A 25,961-nucleotide genomic window follows, 5' to 3' on the forward strand; every position below is an offset into this window, starting at 1 on the left:
GCCTATCTTCATTACTGATTCTTCAGCACAGCAGTGATTGGAGAACTGCAGCATAACCCTATAAATCACTAGCAAGGAAAGGGCCTAAATCACCTCAAGGGTGCAATGTAGACTGCCCCTGATTTTGTACATTTGCCCTCCCTCTGTGTGTAAACTGGGAAAATAAATTCTTCATGCAGACACACACCTGGTGATTTTATGGCTCATCCAGTCAGTTTTCTTAGCAATAGCAAGGGAGCTGCCTTCTGGTTTCCTTTGGCCCTGAGACTTTTAGGTGATCACTCACCAAAACACCATCAGGTCTGACTAGCAAGCCAAAGTGAGCTAAGTGATGCCAACCACTGAGCTTTCCTTGATGTATTAGGGAAAGCAGCAACATGATACTTACTTAGCTTCTGTAAAAAAAAAATAAAAAAAAATTAAATGTGAGTTTTTGACAGGTGGGGGGAGGGGGTGAGAGACGGCAGAAAGGGCTGCGTGAGATTAATGTAAACGAATGAAGGAAGGAATCGGGATTCCCGGGAGAAATGAAAGAAGGAATTCGGGAGAGATACGGGAATTTCACCTGAAATTGCAATGAGGTCATTTTATGAACCAATATGAAAAAAAAAAAAAAACAAACACCTCACAGTCTGCCCAGCCACAGGGAAACCGCGGCGTCGCACGCACGCCAGCCAGCCATTTCCAAAGCAGGGAAAAAGCCGGGCAGCGAATGGGAGGCTTGCACGTGTTTACGAAGTGGGCCGGTTCTTAGGTTTCCCGTTGGAGCCGCCGATCTGCAGCCACTTGTTTTCTTCGGAAGGAGGGCGCGCGCGGCGGCGGCAGCTAATCGCCGTACGCGGGAGAAGAGCGGGAGCGAGACAGTGGGGAAAAGGCCGGGGCCGTGCACGCGCGCAGGCCCGCGTTTTAAGCGTCTGCCTAGTACTTTTACACACGGCGTCGCCAACCGACATCCCAACTCCAGCAGAGACTCACTCTGATCGCTAGGAGGAGCCTGCCGCTTACATTTGCCAAACGGAGATTGTTTCTCTCCATCTTCCGGCTTGGAGAAAAGGGAAAGAGGGAAGGAAAAAACAAAAAACAAAAGAACTTGTGCCATGTATACCGGAGCTTATTTATTTCACTCCGGACTCTTCCGATTCGTTTTTCTCCCTCTCCTATTAAACGCCCAGTATTCGTTTTCTAGGGAGAATTTAATCGTGGCTGGATGTCGTTTTCTCATCTCCCTTCCGAAGCTCTCAACCCTCGTCGTTTTCAACACAACCACCCGCTCCGCCATCCTGATGGCGTTTTGGAGCACTAGATTAAAAAGGGGGCAAGTTTTAACCATCGCGCCCAGCTGTGAACCTATCCAGAGGTTGAAAAATCTTTTTCAGCCTCACAAATAAATCACGGAAAGGATTCCGGGGGGGGGGGGGGCAAAAAAAATAATATTCCACCCGCCTAGCGGTTCCCTCTTTTGACTCCGGGAAAGCCACAGGTCTCGCTGGTGCTTTCTACTCGCCTTTCTCATCCTTTCCACCAGCGTGTGACGCTGCAGCGGCGGCTTTTTCGGGAAGCTTTGCTCTGCCGGTCCGTAAATTTACTGCAGCTAAAAACAAGCCCTCTCTCCCTGCTCCCCCTTTTCTTCTCCCTGGCAGCTTAGTCTCTCCTCTGCTCAAAGGCATTCACGTGAAAAGAAGCGGAGGCGGAGAGCCGGAGAGCTGCCAGAAGAAGGATGCTAAGAGATGTGTGCCTTGCAGCGGGTGGTGGTAGTGGGAGTGATAGATAGGTTCTCAGAAAGCTAAAAATTCTTTTTTTTTTTACAGCGGGTGGAAGAAACGGACATATGCTATTACATTAAAGGGAGTTATGTTTTGACGGCTCCGGGGATATCCTCCTAGAGACCTAGCTAGGCTGTTTTGATCTTGTAATACCATATCTTTTCCCGGAAATCTATATGACGCTTCACAGCGTAAGAGCCAAATGGACCTACCACTCGATTTATCGGTTAGGTTTAGACCCAAAACATAAAGGGAATAGAGGACTAAATATGTTCAAAGGAAAATTGAGTTTTCGACCAGCTTCGCTGAAGAAATTGCCTTTGCATTAAATTCCTTGTTTTAAAGAAGCCGACGAAATATGATAGACGGAGCTGAAGGGGCGCATGTATATATGTTTAGCGTTTACTAATAAGAGATATTATCGTCAACTAGATGTGTAAATATTTGAATGCAACCGAACACGGCGTCTCCCCCATGTGTCCTCCATATCTGTGCGGAGAGCTTGGCAGCACAATAAAAATATAATTATAACCCCAGACTCCATGTATACATGATTTCCTTAAAAGCAATCCCGTAATAGTTCTGTTTTCAATTCTGTAATTTGGAGAGCTCTTTTAGGCTGCTGCCCCTATACACATGTGAACTACTTTGGAGTATACATATATAGGATGATTCCCTCGTAAACAGCCATTTCCAAGACAATCTACCCGTGATTTGGAAGGCCACCCTACTGACTACTTAGGCTGCGATCTTCCAACTCTTTTTTTCTCAAATTGGCTTGGTGGAAATTGCTTGAACCCTAGAGCGATTGAAGTTTATGCTTGCCTACTCAGTAGTAAGCCCTACGGAGTTCTTTCAAGCAAGACGTAAAACGAGGTATTCGGTTAATGAGACATCTTCCGCCATTCCGCTCCAATTCACCATACAATGATGCTTCAGATCTACTAACTATAGTGACACACTATTCGAAGGAGGAGGGGCAAGTAGTCGGCGATGCTCGTCGCTTTCCTGCAAGCGCTAAGACTCGGGGGGTGGGGTGGGGTGGGGTGGGGGGGCGAATTTAGCCTCAGGGGTTTTGCGGCTCCAGGAAGTTTAAGAAGTCGAGCAGCAGCGTTTCACCAAGAGAGCACTAGGATCCGTTGCTATAGTACAATTCCTCTGTGCCACCATATTAAATCAGGAGAGCCAGGAGCGGTAGTAAACAGCCGATCCGTAGGAGTCTAAGTGTAGGCTTAAGCGGTGAACAGGCACAGTTATTGATCTTAATTTCTCGCCATCGCAGTGCATAGCCAAGGGCTATCATAAAAGCCAAGAAAAAGCCCTCTTTCTTCCTGCCCCCAGCTTGGATACATTGCCTGTCACCGCTGCCATTTAAGCCAATATGTTTATAATTAGGGCCATACACTCGGCTGCTTCTCCCAAACTTGTGCCCTCCATACGTATTGGATTTCAACGCCCATAATTTGGTAGCGCTGGCCAGGTGTTGTAGAAATTCCTTATTTCTGGAGTACACCACTTTTGGGGAAGTTTGTTTAGACGTGAGACGTCAATCTGATGAAGCAAACCCTTGTTCCGGAAATCCTATCTAAAACATTTGCCAGCTTTTTGCCACTCTCTTCCTGGTAGTTTTTAGTAACATCACGTGTCCTGGAAGAGTCTCATCATCTGCCCCCTCCTTTCTTTTCTCTGTTTAATTTCTTCTGCCAAGCAGCTTGTACAGTCAAATCGATTAAAGCGCAAAAAGGACGTGCGGCCAAATGTTTCCAATACGAGCAAGACCGCCCTCCCTACAAGAAAGGACTCAACTTCAGACACTTGCTGGAAAGTCAAATTCTCGAAAGTGTTTATTACTATGCAAAATTAATGAGGCAACAGACAAGAGGAAAATCTACCTCACATGTTCCTTGTTTGTTTTGTTATTTTAAGGGCTTTCCTTTTTTAAAAGCAAGGAGAGTGTGGAAAGAGTCAAAGACGAAAGGGAAAGTCCGCAGCAGGTGGAAACTCCATCTCCAAGGACCAGCTTGTTTATTAGCGTCATGGTATTGCCTGATGACGAGAAGTAATCTCCTTGCTCAGTAACTGCAACAAGGGAATAGTAACTTTCCGAGGCAGAGAATCCCCAGTAAGCGCTTCGGGAGTGTCAGGGTTATTCTCTCCGCCACACACACACACACACACACACACACACACACACACACACACACATTGACAGACACAGAGTAAGAGCGACGGGTTCTCCCGTATTCTCTCCTCCCCTTTCTATGACGTAGGTTATTCGACGTGCGGCTAAACCAATACGCTCCCGTCCTAAGCCTGTAACTAGAAGGCGATTGGTTGGCAGAAGCAGATCGCTGCGCAAAAACAGACAAGCCGAGCGCTCGGAGCTCAGAAACTGCCAGTAGAGATCACAGAAGCTCGAGCTGGGACAGGACAGAAAGAGAGCCACCGAGTCAGTGAATGAGTCTGGGAAGTCAGAGATAGCAAAAAAAAAAAAAAAGGAGGGTGGAAGAAAACTGATCCTGACTCTTGTTAGCGAGGGGGATTTTTTTTTTGTTAAAAAAAAAAAGCGCTCGTAGGAAAAGGCATTCAAGGAAGAGATGGCGAGAGAGGTTTAAGAGAATCTTCACTGAGTCCTCGAGAAATTCAGGGATTTAAAGTTTAGGGTCGGCGAACTGCTCTTTTGCCTTCCTCCCACCCCGCCACATCTTTTCGATGGCTGTAATATCTTCTGGCTGTTTTTAATTTCATCTGTCTCCCACCCACCCCACCTCCCCGGGAAAAGGAAAGGAGAAAGAAAGAGCAGCTTTTCTTGGGTCAAATTTATTTTTCTTCAACCGAAAGGGGCATGTCCATCGGCTTTCCCCCCTCCTGCTCCTACAAGGAAGCCAACCCGAGGATAATCTTGAAATATACCAGTTCCCTCGGATTTGCTGCTGCTGCTGCTGCCTCCACCGCCTCTCCGGCTGCTGCGGTGCAGTGCCTGGACACTGGGAATAAATTAACACGGGCTCTTCTGTCTATATAGCCATCTTACCTATTGCCATTTCTTACGAAGATCACTGATGTGGTGGGAGCTCTGCCTGGCAGCCTCCTGTGCCTATCTTGCATGATTTCCCAGCCCTCCGTCGTCGTCGTCCCCCTTCCCTTTTTTTTCCAGTTTCGTGTGAAGGGAGACGATGATGGGGAAGACAAGAGAAAATGAAGGGAAAGGAATGAGCATAAATCGTCTTTGAAGCTCGCCTCAAGTCTTTTGCTTTTCCTCTCCGGCCCGTTAAACACGGTATTTCTCGAAGGAGGAGGGGGATTTTTTTTTTATTTTTTTTTTTTGGGGGAGAAGGAGGAAGTGTTGGCGTCGGGGAGGGGGATCTCTTTCCCCTTTTGGAGATGGTGGTGCTATTCTTCTTTGCCTTAAACTGGATGGTGGAGGGAGCCCTTTCGCAGCTTCACTACACGGTGCAGGAAGAACAGGAACATGGCACTTTCGTGGGAAATATTGCCGAAGATCTGGGCTTGGACATTACAAAACTTTCCGCTCGCCGCTTCCAGACGGTGCCTAATTCGCGAAGCCCTTATCTGGATCTCAATCTGGAAACCGGGGTGCTATATGTGAGTGAAAAGATCGACCGGGAGCAAATCTGCAAGCAAAGTCCGTCCTGCCAGTTGCACCTAGAGGTTTTTTTGGAAAATCCGCTGGAGCTGTTTCGTGTCGAAATCGAAGTGCTGGACATCAACGATAACCCGCCTGCTTTCCCGGAGCCCGACCTGACCGTCGAGATATCGGAGAGCGCCACGCCGGGCACCCGTTTCCCCTTAGAAAGCGCCTTCGATCCAGACGTGGGGACTAACTCGCTGCGAACCTATGAGATCACCCCCAACAGCTACTTCTCCCTGGACGTCCAGACGCAACCCGATGGCAACCGCTTCGCCGAACTAGTACTGTCCAAGCCCTTGGACCGAGAGCAGCAGGCAGTGCACCGCTACGTGCTCACGGCTGTGGATGGTGGGCAGCCCCAGCAGCGGACCGGCACTGCCCTGCTCACTATTCGAGTACTGGATTCCAACGATAATGTGCCCGCTTTTGAACAGCCCGTCTATACTGTCTCCCTGCCGGAGAACTCGCCGCCCGGCACCCTGGTGCTACAGCTCAATGCCAGCGATCCGGACGAAGGCCAGAATGGCGAGATCATCTATTCGTTCAGCAGTCACATCTCTGCCCGGGCGCGGGAGCTTTTCGGCATCTCCCCACGGACCGGCCGCTTGGAAGTCAACGGCGAACTGGACTACGAGGAGAGTAGCGTGTATCAGGTGTACGTCCAAGCCAAGGATCTGGGGCCCAACGCCGTGCCTGCTCACTGTAAGGTGTTGGTGCGGGTGCTGGACGCGAACGACAACGCTCCCGAGATCAGCTTCTCCACCGTCAAAGAAGCGGTGAGCGAGGCGGCAGCTCCAGGCACGGTGGTGGCTCTCTTCAGCGTCTCGGATCGAGACTCCGAGGAGAACGGGCAAGTGCAATGCGAGCTGCTGCAAGGCGACGCGCCTTTCCGCCTGAAAAGCTCCTTCAAGAACTACTACACCATTGTCACCGAGGGGCCCCTAGACCGAGAGCAGCCCGGCGGCGACGCCTACACTTTAACCGTGGTGGCGCGGGACATGGGTGAACCGGCGCTGACCACCAGTAAGTCCATCCAGGTGCGAGTCAGCGATGTGAACGACAACGCGCCCCGCTTCTCGCAACCCGTTTACCAGGTGTACGTGAGCGAAAACAACGTGCCCGGAGCCTACATTTATGCCGTCAGCGCCGCGGACCGGGACCAGGGCGCCAACGCGCAGTTAGCCTACTCCATCTTGGAGAGCCAGATCCAGGGCATGTCGGTCTTCACCTACGTCTCCATCAACTCCGAGAACGGTTTCCTCTACGCGCTGCGCTCTTTCGATTACGAGCAGCTCAAGGAGTTCAGCTTCCAAGTCGAAGCCCGCGACGCGGCCGGAGGGGGCGAGGAACCCAACGGCGAGGAAGCGCTAGCCGGCAACGCCACCGTCAACATTGTGGTCGTGGACCAGAACGACAACGCGCCGGCTATCGTCAGCCCGTTGCCGGGCCGCAACGGCACGCCGGCGCGCGAGGTGCTGCCCCGAGGCGCCGAACCGGGCTACTTGGTCTCCCGCGTGGCGGCGGTGGATGCGGACGACGGCGAAAACGCGCGTCTGACTTACAGCATCGCCCGGGGCAACGAGGCCAGCCTCTTCCGCATGGACTGGCGCACCGGCGAGTTGCGCACGGCGCGCAAAGTGCCCGCCAAGCGAGACCCCCAGCGGCCCTACGAGCTGGTCATCGAGGTCCGCGACCACGGGCAGCCCCCGCTCTCTTCCACCGCCGCCCTCCACGTGGTCTTGGTGGACAGCGCGGTGGAGCGCCAGGGGGCGGGCGCAGGCGGGGCCGGGGGAGGAGGGGGTGCTGGGGGGCTAGTCCCTGGGGGCGCAGGAGGTCCCGGTGGAGAGCATCGGCCCAGCCGCTCGGGCGGGGCCAGCAGCGCCGACACCTCGCTGGACCTGACTCTGATCCTCATTATCGCCTTGGGCTCGGTCTCTTTCATCTTCCTGCTGGCTATGATCGTGCTGGCCGTCCGCTGCCAGAAGGAGAAGAAGCTCAACATCTACACGTGTTTGGCCAGCGACTGTTGCCTGAGCTGTTGTTGCTGCTGTTCTTGCTGCAGCCGCCAGGCGCGAGCCCGTAAGAAGAAGCTCAGCAAATCGGATATCATGCTGGTCCAGAGCTCTAATGTACCCAGCAACCCAGTCCAGGTGCCCGTAGAGGAGTCGGCAAGCTTCAGTTCCCACCACCACAACCAGAACTATTGCTATCAGGTTTGCCTCACCCCCGAGTCGGCCAAGACCGATCTGATGTTCCTCAAGCCTTGTAGTCCTTCCCGCAGCACAGAGGCGGAGCACAACCCTTGTGGGGCCATCGTCACGGGATACACCGACCAGCAGCCCGACATCATCTCGAATGGCAGTATATTGTCTAGTGAGGTAAGACGCTAGCCTCTCCACCTCTCAGGAACATCCGCTGGCTGCCAAGTACATTGCACTGTTCTCCCCAATTTCCCTCTAAATGTCACCAGTTAAGGTTAATTAATGTCCTAATATAACCTCAGTGTTACTGAAAAGGAATGCCTACAAGGTCTACCTCATTGCATCCTAACTGAACTAGTCTACACCTTTTGGCTTGGGCTGCCTGTTGCATTGGGGGAAACTTCCTCTCATGCAACCTATGTGATGGGTCATTAATATTGCAATATTACAATTATTATTGTAATGCAGTATTACAATAATAATTGCAATATTGTTACAATTGACAAACATCCCTACATTTTTATGATTGATAAACACAACACTTGCACAATCAGTAAAGGGCAAGGAAGGGAGAGAGAGGAAAGAAAACAAAAAATCTTTGTAGCCACTTTATGGTTGTCCAGAATATTTGCAGTTTATTTATTTATTTATTTTATTTTTCATATTTGTATACCGCCCTACTCCCGAAGGACTCAGGGCGGTGAACAGCCATAATAAATACAAATACAGTTAAAATATGGTAGCCTTAAGTAGTAGCATTAATACTGATAGCAGTGTGTCAATTCTGGAGTTAGTATAAACTTGACACATATTTTTTTTCTGATGGTTTTCTTTCCACAAATGCTTACAATTCTGTACTTTGACATTTCTCACTACTAATTGTTATTAGAAGCTTATTCAACATCCCTTAATAGATTTTCCACTATCGTTACAATTATGACAAGTAGTTGCAGATGAATATGTATCTGATTTATGTCAACTCATCAACAACACAAGCTCTTGTCTGGAAAACATTGTGTACATAAGTCAATCTGCAGTGCAGTGCAGCTTTCTTCTGCATCACCTTTGTCACTTTTCAGCCACTTTCTTTCCAGATGCAGAAGTGTCAATGAGCAACTTAAATATTGTTACAGTTTAAGGAAGGCCATACTGTGAGCATTTTAGTTTGCTTGTTCCATTTTCAGAATCAAACTAACATACCTTGAGCAGTATTTACTATTCTTTTGTGTAGAATGGTTAGTTAGAATTAATTCTATGGCTATTTTCGTTGCTTTTTCCAGGAACAGATACCAAGTAGGAGATAATTCCTACAGGGAAATCAACAACAACAACAACAACAACAACCAAAAAAAACCCTTCAAAAATGCTTTTATTTGTGATTGAGGATATGCAGACATTTGCTTATGAAATATTAACATCTAACTAGCAAGCAGAGAATTAAAATAATTTCATAGTTAAAGATCCACTAATTATCACTACATAAGATTATTATTCTATATGTTTTTCCCCCATCAAAAGAGGCACCTTGAGAAAATGCATCTGAAAGCATCTGTTAATACTTATGGAACTTTGGTATTAAGCTGATGTGTAAATAATATTTGTCTATCCTATAATCTGGGTTTAGACTGTCATATGATACAAAATAACTTTGCTATATTTTCTCTATACATATTGCTGGGAAAATGTAAAACCTATTTCCAGTGCAGTTCTAAATATACTTACTCATAAGTAAAGCCTACTATCAAGAATGGTGGCTATACATTATTTTTCAAACATGTCATTTTTTCTAGCATAGTTTGCCTTGAAGTGGTGTTTAATTAACTGTCACTTGACTTTTTTCCCCATCCACAGTACATGTTGTTGGCTAGTTTGGGTTGTGGGTTTTACATTAGATGAGTTGTTGCTGTTAATTATTTTTAGAGATAAATGCATAACCCTTTCTAATGCAAGTTAAGAGAATGGCAAAAAGCAGATGAGATATACCAGAAGTATTGGTTATTTAATTGATTAAAAGCAAGTATATATGCATATATGTGTGCTATTATGACTAAAAATGCACAGGTTCTCTAAAAAAAAAATCATTATTTATTTGTTTATTTCCTAATTATTTTTTTAGACAAAACATCAACGTACAGAGCTCAGTTATCTAGTTGACAGACCTCGGCGTGTAAACAGGTAGGAGCACCACGTTTCTGATTTCTTAAATTAGGGTTAGAATTATGCACAACCTGACATGTATTTCTCAAAGGTGAAGGAACATACAGATATGTACTTATAGAAGGTATTAAAGTAAATTATAGTAGCTGAGCAATATTTAAAAAATGTATTCAGGTGGCACCATATATGTGCAACGAATGAACATCTCTGAACTATGGCATTTGGTGAATCACATTGAAATTTCTTGGAAAAAAAAAAGAGAAATGTTATACTGATTTGAATTACGCTTTAAAAACTCAACAGATAATATTGTAGGACACTATCTGTCCAAATTTAGATCCTTGACTATTTAATAAAATTGTTTAGCATAATGACACCAAATACACATGGTGGTAATAACAAGCACTCTAAACATTTGGTTACTGTCCCTGAAAATGTAAGTTTTACTTTTGATGGAGAGTGCTGCTTAGTTGGAACAGTGTAGCAAAGACCAAGTAGCTGAGTGCAGCACCACTTGTCGCCATATGATGGCAGAAGAATATTTTATGAATTTCTCTTTTCTTGGTGATTCAAACATTAAGTTCCCCCTTTTTATATATATTTCTAGTTCTGCATTCCAGGAAGCAGACATAGTAAGCTCTAAGGACAGTGGTCATGGAGACAGTGAACAAGGAGACAGCGATCATGATGCCACTAATCGAGGTCAATCCACTGGTAAGTTTGATGGGGGGGGGGTAGAAAACTCTAAATATTTGATCTTTTAATAGGACCATCAGGAGCAATTATAGATAGGTAAATTAATAATGGGCCATAAGTAATTTGATGCAGAGTGTTTATAATTTTGTGCTAATGTACGTCTGACTGGATGTAACAAATAGATTTTTCAGTTGTAATACACTTATAGGAAGATTTTTTTTTTAAAATGCTGGCTGACTTTTGTAAGGTAGATCATTTTGAAACATTAATCATGCTTTGTATATGAGGATATAAAAATACTGATATATTTTGATAGGATTCTTAAATCCCATTAAATCCTGAAAAGCTAATGGGATATTTTCAAACTGGTTTTCAGTAGCAATTCTCAGATCAGTTCAGAACTTAGTATATTCAGAGTTATGCCCAAGTGATGGGTCCACAGAGAACTGAACAAGGGAGAATTGCAAGTGTGTGACAGAGCAGACTGTAATATCTATCAATCATGGAGAGCAGTCGTTTATCTTCAGTTGAAAACTCAAAAATTCTCGGAAATGCAGTGTTTTTCAAGTAGTAAGTATTGCAATGTTTGCTTTGAAGAGAATTTGACTCTCATTCCCTTGGTAAATCTGACAGTATTCTCATTTTGCATCTGTATACTTAAGAAGAATGCTGACTCTTTCAGCATTTGCTTCACTGCACAGCATCCCTGCAGTTTAGCAGGTGTTAGAGGCACTTGTCACTAGATTGTAATCAACCAAGTTCCTGGAATCTAGGCTTAGTAGTAATAAATCTCTGCCTTTTCTAGTTTGATTAAAACTCCAGAGAGTTGCTGCTACAAAAATGCCTTCCAGGTTGATGTGTGTTTATTCCCTCCCTCCCTCCCTTTCTTTCTGTCTGTCTCTTCCCTAAAACATCTTCTAAGGTGCTGGACTGAGCAAACCCCCAACTGCCCAGAAACATAGAAACATTGACACTTGTGTTGATGGGGGAGGAAGGAATTCCAGCCTTTTTTTAAAAAAAGTTCTATGCTGTTCCTTTGACTATGAGAAGTTTAGGCACCTGGGGGAGGGGGAGCCTGGGATTCCATTCAAGGACTGCTTTATATTGCTGCAGGTCATTAATATGCAGACCTAATGAGACTTGAGAAAAGCCAAGAGCCTCTAAGCTCCCTGCGTCTTGGAGGGCTTCGTGCCTAGTGAACACAGCATCTATTTTGTGTCTGGAAACCTTATAACAAATCAACTCTTGCCAAAGTGTACATTAGAACATAAATAGCTTCTTCTTATTTTTTGCAAATTATTCTTTTCTAAATGTTTGGTTTTCCCAATCTTCTCCCAATTTTCTGGCATCATCTCTAAGGCAACAATTAATATTTGAAGATTTTATTTTTAACAAGAGCTTTATTTGTTCTATTCCCTAGTTGTTCTCTTATTGTCTTTTAAAAGAAAGAAACAAATTGGAGTTGGGCAGCTCATAAATTCAAATAAATAAATAAATTTTATTGCAGCACTCATGTTCATGAATATTTCATCTTCAGCCAGTTTATCCCTCAATATAATGAACCATGGTAACAAAGTGTGAGAGAAGAGAATAAACATCTTTGCAAGACCTAGAATGGGAAAGCAGAATGAATAGATGAAATCTTTTGGGATGCACACCAAACAAAAAGCATTTTTTAAAAAATCCACTAATGTTGCTGCACATACTGTAACTTCCCTGTTCTTCTTTTAGATGATTTACCTGGAATTAGATTGTATGAAAGGTTGCTTTGAAACTAAACTCTTTCTATAATCTAGCTATTATATACTTTACTAGTAAATTGAAATGTTTTCATCTAATCTAATTTAAATTGACTGACTTCAGATTCATGACTTTCTGCATATTTGGTTTGTAGTTTGATCTGTGAACTTTAGATTCAAGAGAAATAAATTGCATTCAGCAATTGTTTTTTAATCAGAATTAATAGTTTGATATGAATTTTTACTTTAGATTAATAATTCCCAGTACGTAGTTTGCAAAATTACGCAATCATTTTGCATTTAGGGTTGGGGTTTTTTGCATTGCATAGATACAGTAAGTATTGATGCTGGGGCTATCGGGTTAGAGTATCTAACAAATGTACAGTTCTTTTTTCTACCTAGTTTAGAGAATGTTAAAGAACATTGTGTTTATATGCTAATACATAAATATAATATGAATAATAATTAAACAGTGTTGGTTCAGACAGAAAGTAATAAGTTAAGAAGCTAATTTAGCTAAATATTTTAGTTGCCAACTTTATCAATAGTCTAATTATATGAGAGATAAAGACACCAAATACACTAAATGATTTTAAACCTATTTCCATTTTATCAATGAAAATCAATTTTCTTCACTAGCATCAGATAAATATGATAATGAATACTAAAGTTTTCAAAATGTTTACATTTTGCTTGATTTAACTATTGGGAAACCCCAAAACTTGCCAGGAATTTTGTATGTATTTATTTGGACCTTACCACTTCTTTTGGCCCATTGCTTCTCTTATTGTCATCTTTCATTTCTTTTTATGATTTGGGTTTATGTCTTCCATTTGCTTCTCATTCTTATTGCTCTATAACAGCATTACACTGATACTCTTTTGTAAATTCTTTTCTTTAAAAAAAGCAAAAGCAAATTCCACAACTAATTATTTAGCACGTATTCAAGAGCTAACATTTTCTGAAGAGATTGTGATTACCCATTAGGTCTCATGTTATGCTATAATGGAAGTTGAATAGACTTTACTTTAGTGTTCCTCCTTTTTTAAAGAAAAAAAAATCTTCAGCTTCTTCTTTCCTTCCTATCTGGTCATGCAAGACCAAATTGTCTATTGTTGATTCATGTGTCATGGCTTGGACTCTGCGGTAAGGACAACAGGTACAGATGGCTTTGTTGAAAGACATCTCCTCACTAGTCATATGTTATATTTATATATCACTTCACAGTGTGACACTTTGTATGGTGGAAATAAAGTTAAAAAGCTATAATTCATACAAGCATTAAAATAATGTTAGACTAGCATTTATTTAAAAGATTTACAAAGCCACCCTCTCACAATCTGTGATTCTGTGTGGTGTCAAAAGACAAAAACATTGAAAGAATTTAAAAAAACCCCAACTAATAAAAATAATCTAACAAAACGAAAAACATAATGCATAATTAACACATAATAGAGGCTTGCAATAAAAAAAACAAGTGTACACATCACAGAGTGGCCTCATTCACCATCCCAGCTCAATGTACAGAAAAAGAGGTTAAATCAGGTTATAACAGCCATAGAGTCTGTTTATTCTTAGCTTTACGTCCCACCATTTATTTTGTACAACCCAAGTCAGTAGACATAATGCTCTGGCCTCCTATTTTCCCCACAGCAACCCCTGATTCAGGTTGGGCTGTGAGAGAGTGACTAGCCAATAGCAATAAAATAAGCCACTAGAAGTGGAGTAATTTGAAAATAGCTAAATGTGTTTTAAAAAATCCCATCTAAAAAGCCTGGAATAATAAAACATTTTCAGCTGAAAATGGAAAAGATCACAATGGAAATATCAACACAAGCATGTCTGAGACATGAATTCTATAATCAGACTGTCCCCATTGAAAAGCTTCTTTCTTTAGTAGTCAGATAACTATCTATATCACTTCATTTTAAGTCTGATACATTTAGAAAGGCACATTGAAGATAAACTGATTCTTGGTGTTTATAAACGAGCTCAGAAGTGGACTAGCACTGGTACTTCTAAAAATGGAGGACTTATTTTTGTAAAGCTAGAAAACTCTGGGATCTAAACTGTATGTCACATTCTCTGCTATAATTCAATAAAGCATTGTGAAAAATCCCTTCGTATGAATAATAGCTCAGTTAAAACAAATTATTAATATTCATTTTTTCTGAAAAAGTATTTTTGGATAATATATTACATTTTAAAAAATAAATCTTGCCTGTAACAAAATAATGCAAACAACATTTGCAGGTTAGAAAGGGGATTATCTAGAATATATCAAAGCAAAGCTTTGTGAAAAAAGACCATGGCTTCATAGTAAAAATGAATTTAAAATCCAAGGAGAACAGTAGATGATAAATGATGATAGAAAGCCCTCTGTATTTTTTTTTTTTTTTTTTTTTTTTAGCAAAATGGTTTCTGAATGTGAAATACACTACTGGAGATGAATTATCTAAATTTATTTGTGTACATTATCCATGGGCAGTATGTTTCCTTGTGTTATACCTTGTATTATTAAGAGCCAGTTTGGTCTGCTGGTTAAGACAGCAGGCAAGAAACTGGGAGACTGTGAGTTCTAGTCCTGCCCAACTTAACATGAAAGTTAAGGCCAGTCACCCTCTCTGAACCCAACTCACTCACAGGATTGTTGTTATGGGGAAAATAGGAGGAGGAAGATGTATTGTGTATGTTCTCTGTCTTGACTTACTGGTATTTCTAAAAATAATAAAGGCAGGATAAAAAAAGAAATAATATTCTGACAGTTTTAACATAGGTTTTAAGTATCTGTTTCTGTGGGTTTTTTTAATGTTATATAGTGGAGACACCCATCTCTCTTGTGAGCTAGACTTGAAACAAAACATTTCATTCTTTCAGGTGTTTATGCTAAAATAATGCTGATTTGAAATTTGATTTCTAATAGAGTGTGGATCTTTTTAAGTCTTCACTTATAGTACAAAAATCAAAGATTTACAGGATTGGATTATAGATAGTACTAATGACTTGTTTATTGTGTGTCAGTGGAACACCACTTAAAATGCAACATTGTCTGGCATGTAATAGAGTACTTTGTTGGGCCTTTTTTGTTCCTAGTGTGTATCAAAAAATTCCTACTAAATAGTTTGAATATATACAATTTTAGAGGATAGATTTTGTTAAGAGAGTTGAGAAACATTTCTTGCCATCTGCAAAATGAATCAGAGGTTTTTAGTTATAGAATCTTGAAGAAATACTTTCCAAATTCTGGGTGGGAGAAAAAAGAATATAAGACAAAGGTGACAGAAATTGCTATTTTCCTTATCCAATCCATGCTGACTTTTATTTCAGTTCTATTTAAAGATGATTCTGATATTTCAGTTGCTTTGTGTGAAATTATATAGGGTTGTGCTAAAACAGCTTTTGGTAGTTCTTTGACAGTGAGCATCTTTGAAATTTTTCCCATTTTTGGTTGTTAATCCAAAATGGTCTGGATTCTGCTGTGGGATTGATGTTTTGCAATTGCATGGTTAGACAAGGGAGAATAGAAGACTCACAGATGTAGATCATTCAAAGGAAGGTTTAAATGACCAGCCTTCAAATTAAAGAAGTGGAAAACACTATTGCTATTGAAAATGTAACATCCTGTAGAAAGTAGATGTAACCTGGCAAGCCAATTACTTATAGTTGGATCATTAGTTCATCTAATATACTAGCTGGATGCCGGTGCTTCGCTACAAAACTATGTGATTGGACGTGATAAATGGACACTTAAAGCCTGAAATGTAATGTAGAATGTGTAATGCTGTAGCATCAGAGCGTATTAATATAAGGCAACTGGCAGTTGGAACAGAGGGGGAGGGGGAGGGGAATGTCCCAGCCCGCAGGCCAGATGAGTCATGCACTGGCCACGCCCATGCCCAGTTTAGCGTAGGGGTAGCAGCAGAGTGTGTTAATATAAGGCAACTGGCAGTTGGGACAGAGTAGGGAGGGGGAGTAGAATGTCTAATTCCTTAGCAGCAGAGCGTGTGGATATAATACTATATATGAAAAACTAATAATCTGATGGTCATTTTGGAAAATCCTTTCTTAGCGAGCACCTAGAAGCCAAGAGGAACATACCTGCCAGGGGTGAAATCCAGCAGGTTCTGACAGATTCTGGAAAACCGGTAACGGAAATTTTGAGTAGTTCAGAGAACCGGCAAATACCACCTCTGGCTGGCCCCAGAGTGGGGTGGCAATGGAGATTTTGCAATATCCTTCCCCCAGGAGTGGGGAGGGAATGGGGATTTTGCAGCATCCTTCCCCTGAAGTGGGGTAGGAATGGAGATTTTGCAGTATCCTTCCCCTGCCACACCCACCAAGCCATGCCCACCAACCACACCACACCCAGCAAGCCACGTCCACAGAAACGGCAATAAAAAAAATTGGATTTCACCACTGATACGTGCCAAATTTTAAGTTTGTAGGCTTTACAGTTCTGGAGATTTCATGATGAGTGAGTGGCATTTGGCTTTTATATATATAGATTGAAGATGACTTAATATCTCTGGAGGTTTTTTTTTTGTGTGTGTGTGTGTGTGCTTGCTAAGTCGATCTCAATGAACTTAGCAAGATCTCTGCACCAATGTTCCATATGGTTTTACCAATTCCCATATTTGCCTTTTGGAGAAAGGTATTGTTTGCAAGTTACTGGAATTGTTTTTACTTCAGTTGACTCAAGAAGAACATAAAGCATACACTGTGTTATTAGAATTCTTTTGCTATAAGTGTTGAAAATCTGTAACTCACATGTACTTATAAAATGCTAATTAAAAAAGAGAACCATTTATACTTTTCAGATGTTATTTGTAGACTCCATTTTTTTTCTGTAAATTGGCTGAAATAACAAATGTATTCATTGAGAGACTATTTGAGTGTTTGAAATGATTACGGGAGAGAATGGAAGCATTTGAATGGCTGGAACATTTTCTTTAAATATAATGTTGGGATTTTTGATTTATAAAAGACTATGAAATGAATACTTGTTGCCACATTTCTTGATGCCAGAAATCTGTTCTAACCAGGAGGTTTGTCAAATAGTGAAAAGCACTAATTTTTGTTGGAAGTCAGTGATACAAATGTTATTGAACATCAGTTAGTATTTGTTTGTCCCTACAAAATATTTAACAATATTTTACCATCTGTAACAAATAGCTTGGCTGGATGGATATATATTTTGTTATTATATAAGTTCATTTCTATCCTTTGGGAAGAAGCAGACCATAAATTTAAAGAAATAGTACTTGAAATCAAGCCTAACACACCATTGTTGTCGTCCTCAAAACATGCTTCTTACACATCAAACCATATGTACATCTTTGTGTGCTACTATACAAACTTAAATAAATACATTTTCCACTTGGTGATTAGAAACACTTCTTTGTTTTTATATTAAAAAATATATATCAGCCCTTTTCATAAAAAATGAAGGGGTAAAAAACAGAAAATGATAGCTTCTTTCTATATATGCTTCTTGGTACTCGTATCTTTAATCACTGCTCATACACTGAGTTCATTGGATCTAGCTTCTACAGTAAGCATAAAGTGTGTAGAATTGTACCCTAAATCTAGTTTTAATTGATGGTCAAGTTTGAAAGGGGAAAAAAGAACCAAATAAATCACCCAGCAGTAAGCCACTGGTATTTTCAGTTTACTGAGTCTGCACCTGTGCTTCTGATAACACCCTGTCTTTAGAATTTTAGAATATCTTGACACTGTGAAGAATCACCTGCTAGAAACGCTGTAACAAGCTTTTAATTTCTATATTGAGATTACCTATTAGGTATAGGTGTCTGTGTGTTTACTTACAAACATGTTTCTGTTTACATACATGAATATAATTTTAAAACCAGAGTTTTGGCTTACATTTTTTGGACTGTAAAGAAAAAGGGTCTGATAGCTTCAGTCTACGAGACTGGATAAGAGCTTTTGTTAAATATTATTAAATGTTTATTCAAAATATATATTTTTAACATTTACTTAGTGCAGTGTTAAGTTTGTGAATAATTGTATCAGTGAGTCAACTGGCCTTATTAGTAAGGGTACATTTTTAGATATTGTATCCTTCTCCAGCCAAATAGCTTCTAGATGCATTGATATTTTCTAACAAGTAGCTATGTTGACTAACAATTGTGCGAATGCCTCATAATTCCTCATTTGAAGGCCTTGATTGTGGAAATTAATATATTTCATCATATACTTAAATATATAATTTAATAAGTTCAAATCACTTTAGTTGGTATTAACAATGATAATTTCATTCTGATTTTCATCTGATTTTATTATGATCCCATCTGGAAAACTAAGCAGTAGAATCTTGATCTGTCCTCCAAAAGAATTGGAATTGGGGTCCCATCACATCTGGAGGGCAGAAGGTAGAACAAAGCTGGATTAATGAACTGTATTCAATATAAATAGGCATTTCATGAAAAAAAACTTAATTTTTTTGGTTAATATTTGTATCTACTATTTTACCAGTAGTAAGTAAACTAGCCATTTATTTTGCAAGCATTTATATTACATTATAATAGTTAGGTAGTCCTCAATTTAGAACCAATAGTTCAATAATTTTACAAAATTATGACAGTCTTGGAAAAATTGACTTATTTACCTATGTTCAAAGTTATGACTATTATATCACCATGTGGTCATGTGTTCACAATCCCAGTGCCTGACAACTGGCTTGTTTCTCTGACAATTGCAGTATCTTATAGTCATGTGTTCATAATTTACAACCTTCCCAAATGTCTTCGGAGAAACAAAGACAATTTAGAAAACTAATTTTGCTTAATGACCACAATTGTTCACTTAGCCATGTGATTCACTTAATGACTTCATTAAAATGGTAACATCACATCTGATCACATGATAACTCACATTGACTTATGGCAGAAATTTTAGTGCTAGTTGTGGTTATAAATTGAGGACTCTCTGTATGTGTTTATGTGCATGTATATACAATAATACGTTTATGTGCATGTATATAATTTGTTTTGTATTGTGTATGCATATTGCTCCTCTAAAATTTTATTTCCAAGTGACGTTTACATGTACATTCCTTAAGGTTCCCTCATTAATTATTTATTTCCAAACTTTTGTGATTGCAATTATCTGTAGAAGATTTCAGACAAAGCCAAATTCTCCCCCCCCAAATTTAAAATATTTTAATATTTTAATTAATATTTTAATTAAGTCAAATACTCCTTCCTTCCTTCCTTCCTTCCTTCCTTCCTTCCTTCCTAAAAATTTACTGATAACTTTGTGGGATTTTTAAACTGAAAATTAGTAGAATAGAATACTAACCTATCTTTACTTCTAATCTTTAGGGGGTTAGATACTTTTGATCATATGGTTTGTGTATTTATTTTGATGTCTAACAGCAGGCATTCCTGAATTGGAAAATATAATCTTTAGGCTCCAAATGTCCTTCTTGGGGACTGACACAGAAGAGGTATATTTGTTATAGAAAATAATTCCTATTTTGTGTGGTCTACAAGCTTATCAGCAGATTTAGAATTCTTCAATGATGCACTTCCAGTGAATCCAATAATTCTGGAAATTGGTTATATATCACCCGATGATGTTTTGACCAAATAATGTTTAACATTCAGCATTATTATGTTAATGAATTAAATTGTGTAGGGAATGGGTGACATGTATGTATATGAAAATGATTATAATTTGATCATTGTTGAACCAAATCAGCAAGAGTATCTTCGTTTGTTGTACAGGCATAAACAGCTCTTCACTTCTTTCCTGAGCAACACTGTAAAAAATAACTTTTTACTTCTTTAACTTTTATTAGACACATATTAATATTATCACAATTAATAGTCCCATTGACTATTTCATTTAAGTACATTGCTATTTCTTTAAGAAATGTGACTCAGTTTCATATGAAAAAAGAAATACCCATCATAAGACACACAGAGAAAAGCTTGCCTATCATTTGAGAAATGAATGCATTTAAAAGGATTTATAAGCATACTGTTTTCTGTTGGCAGGGATTCATATTGGTATAGAGTAAGCATTCACACATTTGTCATACAAGCTGGATCTATGTCATATTAGACTTGCTGTGAATTTTAGCACTTTCTTTTTATAGGCTTTTAATGTGACTTAGGACTCTAGTGGAATTAAGAGGAAGAAAGTCTGAGGAGCGTATTCTTAAAAAAAAACAACAGTAGCCTAATTTGTTGAAATTTTCAGGAACATTCTCAACATATTTTCCCCTACCATCGGTATTTTTTATATGTCACACCTTTGCATATACATTAGCTTATGTAGTCTATTAATGGTCATTAAGCTGACAACTTTACCTTCGGAAAGTGGGACTTGTGCCTAGATGGTTTGACAAAACAGCTGACAAGAATTTTTTTTCATAACAGTGATCCCGGTTGTCATCTTATGATTATTTGGCCAGTTGTGGAACATTCTTGCACTTCTTATCTTCTTTCTTTCTTTCTTTCTTTCTTTCTTTCTTTCTTTCTTTCTTTCTTTCTTTCTTTCTTTCTTTGTATAATGAAGCTTCTTTGAAGACTTAATAATCAAATTCTTTACTGGTAAAATGATAATAGAATAGAAAGTATCTTTTTTATCACCATGCCTTCAGCAGGTGATGACACTAAAGGTTATATCTGCAGTTTTTCTCTTTCCTGCTTATAGGCATGGATCTCTTCTCTAATTGCACAGAGGAATGTAAAGCATTGGGTCACTCAGATCGGTGTTGGATGCCCTCTTTTGTCCCTTCTGATGGACGGCAGGCTGCGGATTACCGCAGCAATCTTCATGTACCTGGAATGGACTCTGTTCCAGACACCGAAGTGTTTGAAACACCAGAAGCCCAGCCAGGGGCAGAGAGATCTTTCTCCACCTTTGGCAAAGAGAAGGCCCTTCACAGCACCCTGGAGAGGAAGGAACTGGATGGACTGCTGTCTAATACACGAGCGCCTTACAAACCACCATATTTGAGTAAGTACTGTCCAAAAAGGATGCTTGAAAGTGTTCCTTTTGTAGGAGTAAAACATCATTTCCAATATGCTTGCTAGGAATAGATAAAGACAATGGGAGGGGAAAAAAACCCCATTCTTCTGAAATTCTTCACTCTCGTCAATTACTCTCCATATAGCATTGATTTTTTTAAAAAAAAAAAACAGCTGTGGCATTTTAAGCTTTCTACTTCTAGGACACCATTGAAGATGAATTAATTTTTGAAAAACAAAAATGTCTAGCTTGTCTTTTAGAAGTTTTGCCTTACTATACAGAGTCTTAAGTAAACAATTAGCAACATCATCATTTCTGCACATTATGTAGCAGTTTGTGGTGCCTCTTCATTGAAATTTGTTCAGCATCATAATGTTTGTACCGTGGAGCAGTGTTTAGAGGACATCTTACAGGAAGTTACACTTCCCTCCTATTCCACTATTTTTTTTGGTTTTCTTGATCATACTTCCGTGAATTTGAATTTTCTATTTTGATGTTTTCTGAATTTTTATGATCTTCATCCATATGGTAATGTTTATGTAGGCAACACAGAAGATGCTGCCTAGCTTGGGAAAATTATTTCTTTATATGCTCCACATTATGAGCTAGGTAAAATATGTTGAATGAAGATGATATATTACTATGCTTATCCACCCATTTTTACATTGCAAGACTGGAATTTTTCCTTTCATTAGAAATATATTCAGTGATTATTAAAATCTATATCATTGGAATAGAAGAAAGCACCATTCATCAGCAAACCATTTATTTAATAGTACAACTACTGCAGTAGTAGGGAGATTTGTGAAGGAAATTAAAGTCTGAAAGACAGCAGAGGTGATAACAGCAATTTCAAACAATACACTTGTTACTGGAGTACTTCATTTGATCTCTTTTAGTCATCCTTATTTCTGTCTTGAAATTAGCCCATTGTAAACTAAGGATTCAATCTTGAAATACAGCTTTTCTTTTAGATTGAATAGTTAAGAGAATGGACAATTTTTATATCACTGTTAAGATTTAGATACTACTTACAAGAACTCCATATTAAAAAAACATACATTCCCATGAAGAACATCTCGTGTACATTTGAAATTTTGGATATAGATGGAGTTGACAGCTTGTTGTTCACATCAAGATCCATCCCATGCATATTCCACTCAACAGCTTCTATTTTAGAGGCACGTTGTTAATATCCACAACCTGAACTTGGATCTATCATATTTTCTTTCTTTGTTTTATTCAGTTTATAAAGTGCATCAAAAATGACAAGCTAGCATCCAAATTTGCAAAACCTTAATTTTCATTAGAATTTAGCATTTAATTTCCTAATGAATTGAAATAAACCCTGTGTTACAAGTTAATAGCAACCCATATTTATTTGTGGGGTGGAAGGTGGTTTTGATTCTTGCACTCAGTACTAAACCATAGCCACTATTTTTATAGAATATATTTATTAAGAGAAGAAATCAGTGCCTTAGTACAATGTGGAGAGAAGGTTGAAAACAGATAGGCAGGCAGGCAGAGAGATAAATAAAGAAACTATTTTTATTTCACTTATAAGGATAACAGCAAGACTTTATACAAAAGATAATTGTAGCAGAATGGCTAATAATGTCCATAGAATAATCAAGTTTAGCATTCTCTGTGTCAGATTACACCAAAAAAAAAAAAAAAAGATCAAGAAAACATTACAATTTACATTTTGAATTAAATAAAAAGGCTAAATAAGAAAAGCCCCCAAAAAGTTAGAGTCTACTGGGTATGTAGCACACTAGCCATATTAATTGATAAAACTGAGGAAGTATCAATTAGCTGATGTGTTATTTCTTTTTTTAAGAAAAAGGAGGAAGAAATGGAAGGGATAAATATATTTAATTTGACTTAATAAACATTTAATTGTCAAAAGACTTGGAATTTCTGAATTTATTTCATTAAAATGGTGGTGATGGTAATAATAATGATAATGGTTTGATATACATGATCTGTATATGCTTGAGGTCTGGATCTGATTAGGAAATCTGTTTTGTGCTTCAGTCTCAGAATTTCCAGTTAAAAACACAGAAAACTATCTAAATATTTACATGGGTAATTTTAAAAGTGATTTTTTTTTTCTGGCTTCAGTGATGGAACCAAACACAAATACCTTTCTTTGTCTTTTTCTCAATGACCTACTATGGAAAGTACTTGGTTATGGCTTTAACCCCATCATAGTGGATGGAAAATATTTAGAAAACTACAGGTTATAGGCAGAATACCTAGTATTTAGTATTGCAATATTAACTTTGTAAGATACTGTAAATAGAGAAATAAAATGGACTCAAATTTATATCTAGGTTTAAAAAAATGCATAGCTACTTATGAAAAAATGAATGTTTACACTAGCTTTTTAGAACTATTTAAAGAATTGATAAAACAGATAAAAGCTATTTGGATTAGCACTGAGATATACATTGAACATTTTCCTTGGAATTATTTTTTAATGCTGAAAAAGGTGAGTTAAGAAATGCATAATGAAATAACTGAAAGTAGCCAATATGACAGAATAATACATTTTATAAATTTGTGACAGGTTAAAGGATGTATCTGAGAAATCAGTGACAAAATTTTGGAATAGATTGATGCAGTAAATAAAAATAAGTTCCCTACACCAGATAGTATTCATCCAACAGTTGCAAATACATTTTAGGAAAAAGCTGAGTCAATTTGCAACTTGAAAAATAAAAATCACCAGGCAATGCTCATGTTTTAAATTAAATTCAACTCAGAAAATACTGCAGCTCAAAATACTTTAACCCCAGCAGATATAATCTATTGTATTTATTTATTGATTTGTTTTAATTTCTATAGCTGCCCACCTCAGCAAGTGTCCCTTAGAGCATTAGAATAATTACAAATGATGAGAGTTTTCAAATGAGTAAAAACAGTAGATTTTTCTATATCTGGACATGTTAAAACAAGTATGCATGGAGGTTTATTGCAGTATCAAAACAGAATTTCTATGTCATGATTTTGAAGTTCTATCACAAGTTATCACTTTGCTGATTGATTAGCATGTGTCAGGGCAACAGATTTCCCCTTTCTTTCTTTCTTTTTTTTTTGAGAGAGAGATGGTGAATATAGGAGAAAGTGAAGAGGGAGAATTGGGAAAGGAGGTCTCTTGCTTAAATTAAAGTCTGATGTACAACATCAGGAATGCAGGAGCTTTAAATAATCTCTGAATGGAGATCAGGAATAAAGGGCTATCTTCCTAATAACTGATGAAATCAAATGGATGTCAGCAAATGATAATGAAAGCAAAAAGGATCACAAAAAGGATTTTATTGCAGTACACTAAGCATTTTTTTTAGTCAAGGAAATACTCTAATTAGTAAAGATACACTGCAATATTAAAAGTAGGTTGATACAATTTTTGAATACGAAATACAAACATCTGCTTTGTTAAAATTATTAAATTACTTGGTAGGGCTAAATAATTGAAGTCTGACTATTGATTTTGGACAGTGAAAACAATAGTTCAGGTCTAAGATACCTATCTATGGGACGTAAGCAGTGGTGGGATTCAGCCAGTTCGCACCACTTCGGGAGAACCAGTTGTTAACTTTCTGAGCAGTTTGGTGAACTGGTTGTTGGAAGAAATCATTAGGGCAGAGAACTGGTTGTTAAATTATTTGAATTCCACCACTGGACGTAAGTAAAGATATTTTTTTTACATTATTAAACCAGTCCTGTTATAAATCATTACCAAATAATGAAACCATAATAAGTAAGATTTAAAAAATCAAAATAAACTATTGAGATAATCAATCAGATCAATCAATCTGAATAGAGCCAGAAGGAACCTTGGAGGTCTTCTAATCCAATCCCCTGCTCAAGTAGGAGACCCTATACCATTTCAGATTGGTGGCTGTCCAGCCTTTTCTTAAAAATCTCCAGTGATGAAGCCCCTACAATTTCTGAAGGCAAGCTGTTCCAATTGTCCTCACTGTTAGGAAGTTTCTCCTTAGCCAAAGCATTTCTGGTCAGGAATAAATAGAAACATTCTATAACATCCTAGCCCATGTTAGGTGCAACATTTTTAAAAAGCTGCAGAGGGTCAAATCTGAAAAATATTTGTAAGTACCAGCTATAAATGAGACTGAGAATTTGAAATATAACATTTTAGAAAAAAGCAATGACAAAAAGTTTTGATATTCTCATAAAAAAAGGATCCTCTATATCCTTGTTGTCCTAGTCTGAAGAGAAATTGATGATGTTTGGGTGTCTCTGAATTGTTCAGATCCTTTTTTTTGTGTGCCTCACATGACATTTCTAATAGAATTCTAGAATTCCTCTAGCCACCCTTCCCTCAGTAACCCATCATACGTTAGTAAAACAAACTAGATTCAATTAAAATAGTAAAAGTCATCAACATCTACTGCAACAGAGGAGGCAACATTTACAAGTGAAAATGGGGTAATTCTCTCATCACCTGCTTTAATAATATAAATGTTTACACTTATCTCAATAAACTATCATGCGACAAACCAAATGAATCACTCAAATCTTATAACCAAGTTCTGTCATTTGATAATAGAAACTTGCATGCAGAAAAAAAGAACATGCCTGTAGTCATTGTTTAGCAACCAAAATTGGACTGGCAAACTGCACCATTAAGCAAAGTGGTTACTAAGTGAAACTGACAGTGTTTATGACTTTACTTTAACTTTCCTTTGCTTTAGAGGCCTACAAAGATTATAAGTACAAGGATTGA

General features: G+C 39.0%; 1 protein-coding gene across 1 annotated transcript; it reads left to right on the top strand.

The window, feature by feature from the left end:
* Positions 1–5,098: 5,098 nt before the first annotated feature.
* Positions 5,099–25,961, top strand: PCDH10 (protocadherin 10). The gene is made up of 5 exons (XM_070949153.1): positions 5,099–7,793; positions 9,733–9,791; positions 10,381–10,487; positions 20,891–21,196; positions 25,930–25,961. Exons 1-5 carry the CDS (start codon positions 5,148–5,150, stop codon positions 25,959–25,961), a joined length of 3,150 nt encoding a protein of 1,049 aa, XP_070805254.1. The 5' UTR covers positions 5,099–5,147.

This window comes from Pituophis catenifer, unplaced genomic scaffold (assembly GCF_029215685.1).
Source record: "Pituophis catenifer annectens isolate HBS135680 unplaced genomic scaffold, rPitCat1.0.hap2 SCAF_8, whole genome shotgun sequence".
Classification (NCBI taxonomy): Eukaryota; Metazoa; Chordata; class Lepidosauria; order Squamata; family Colubridae; genus Pituophis; species Pituophis catenifer.

Excerpts from the sequence above, each read along its gene's own strand:
- PCDH10 (XM_070949153.1), top strand. The coding sequence starts at position 5,148 with ATGGTGGTGCTATTCTTCTTTGCCTTAAACTGGATGGTGGAGGGAGCC. Across the intron at positions 9,792-10,380 it reads AGACCTCGGCGTGTAAACAG|TTCTGCATTCCAGGAAGCAG; the intron begins GTAGGAGCACCA and ends ATATATTTCTAG. Across the intron at positions 21,197-25,929 it reads TTACAAACCACCATATTTGA|AGGCCTACAAAGATTATAAG; the intron begins GTAAGTACTGTC and ends CCTTTGCTTTAG.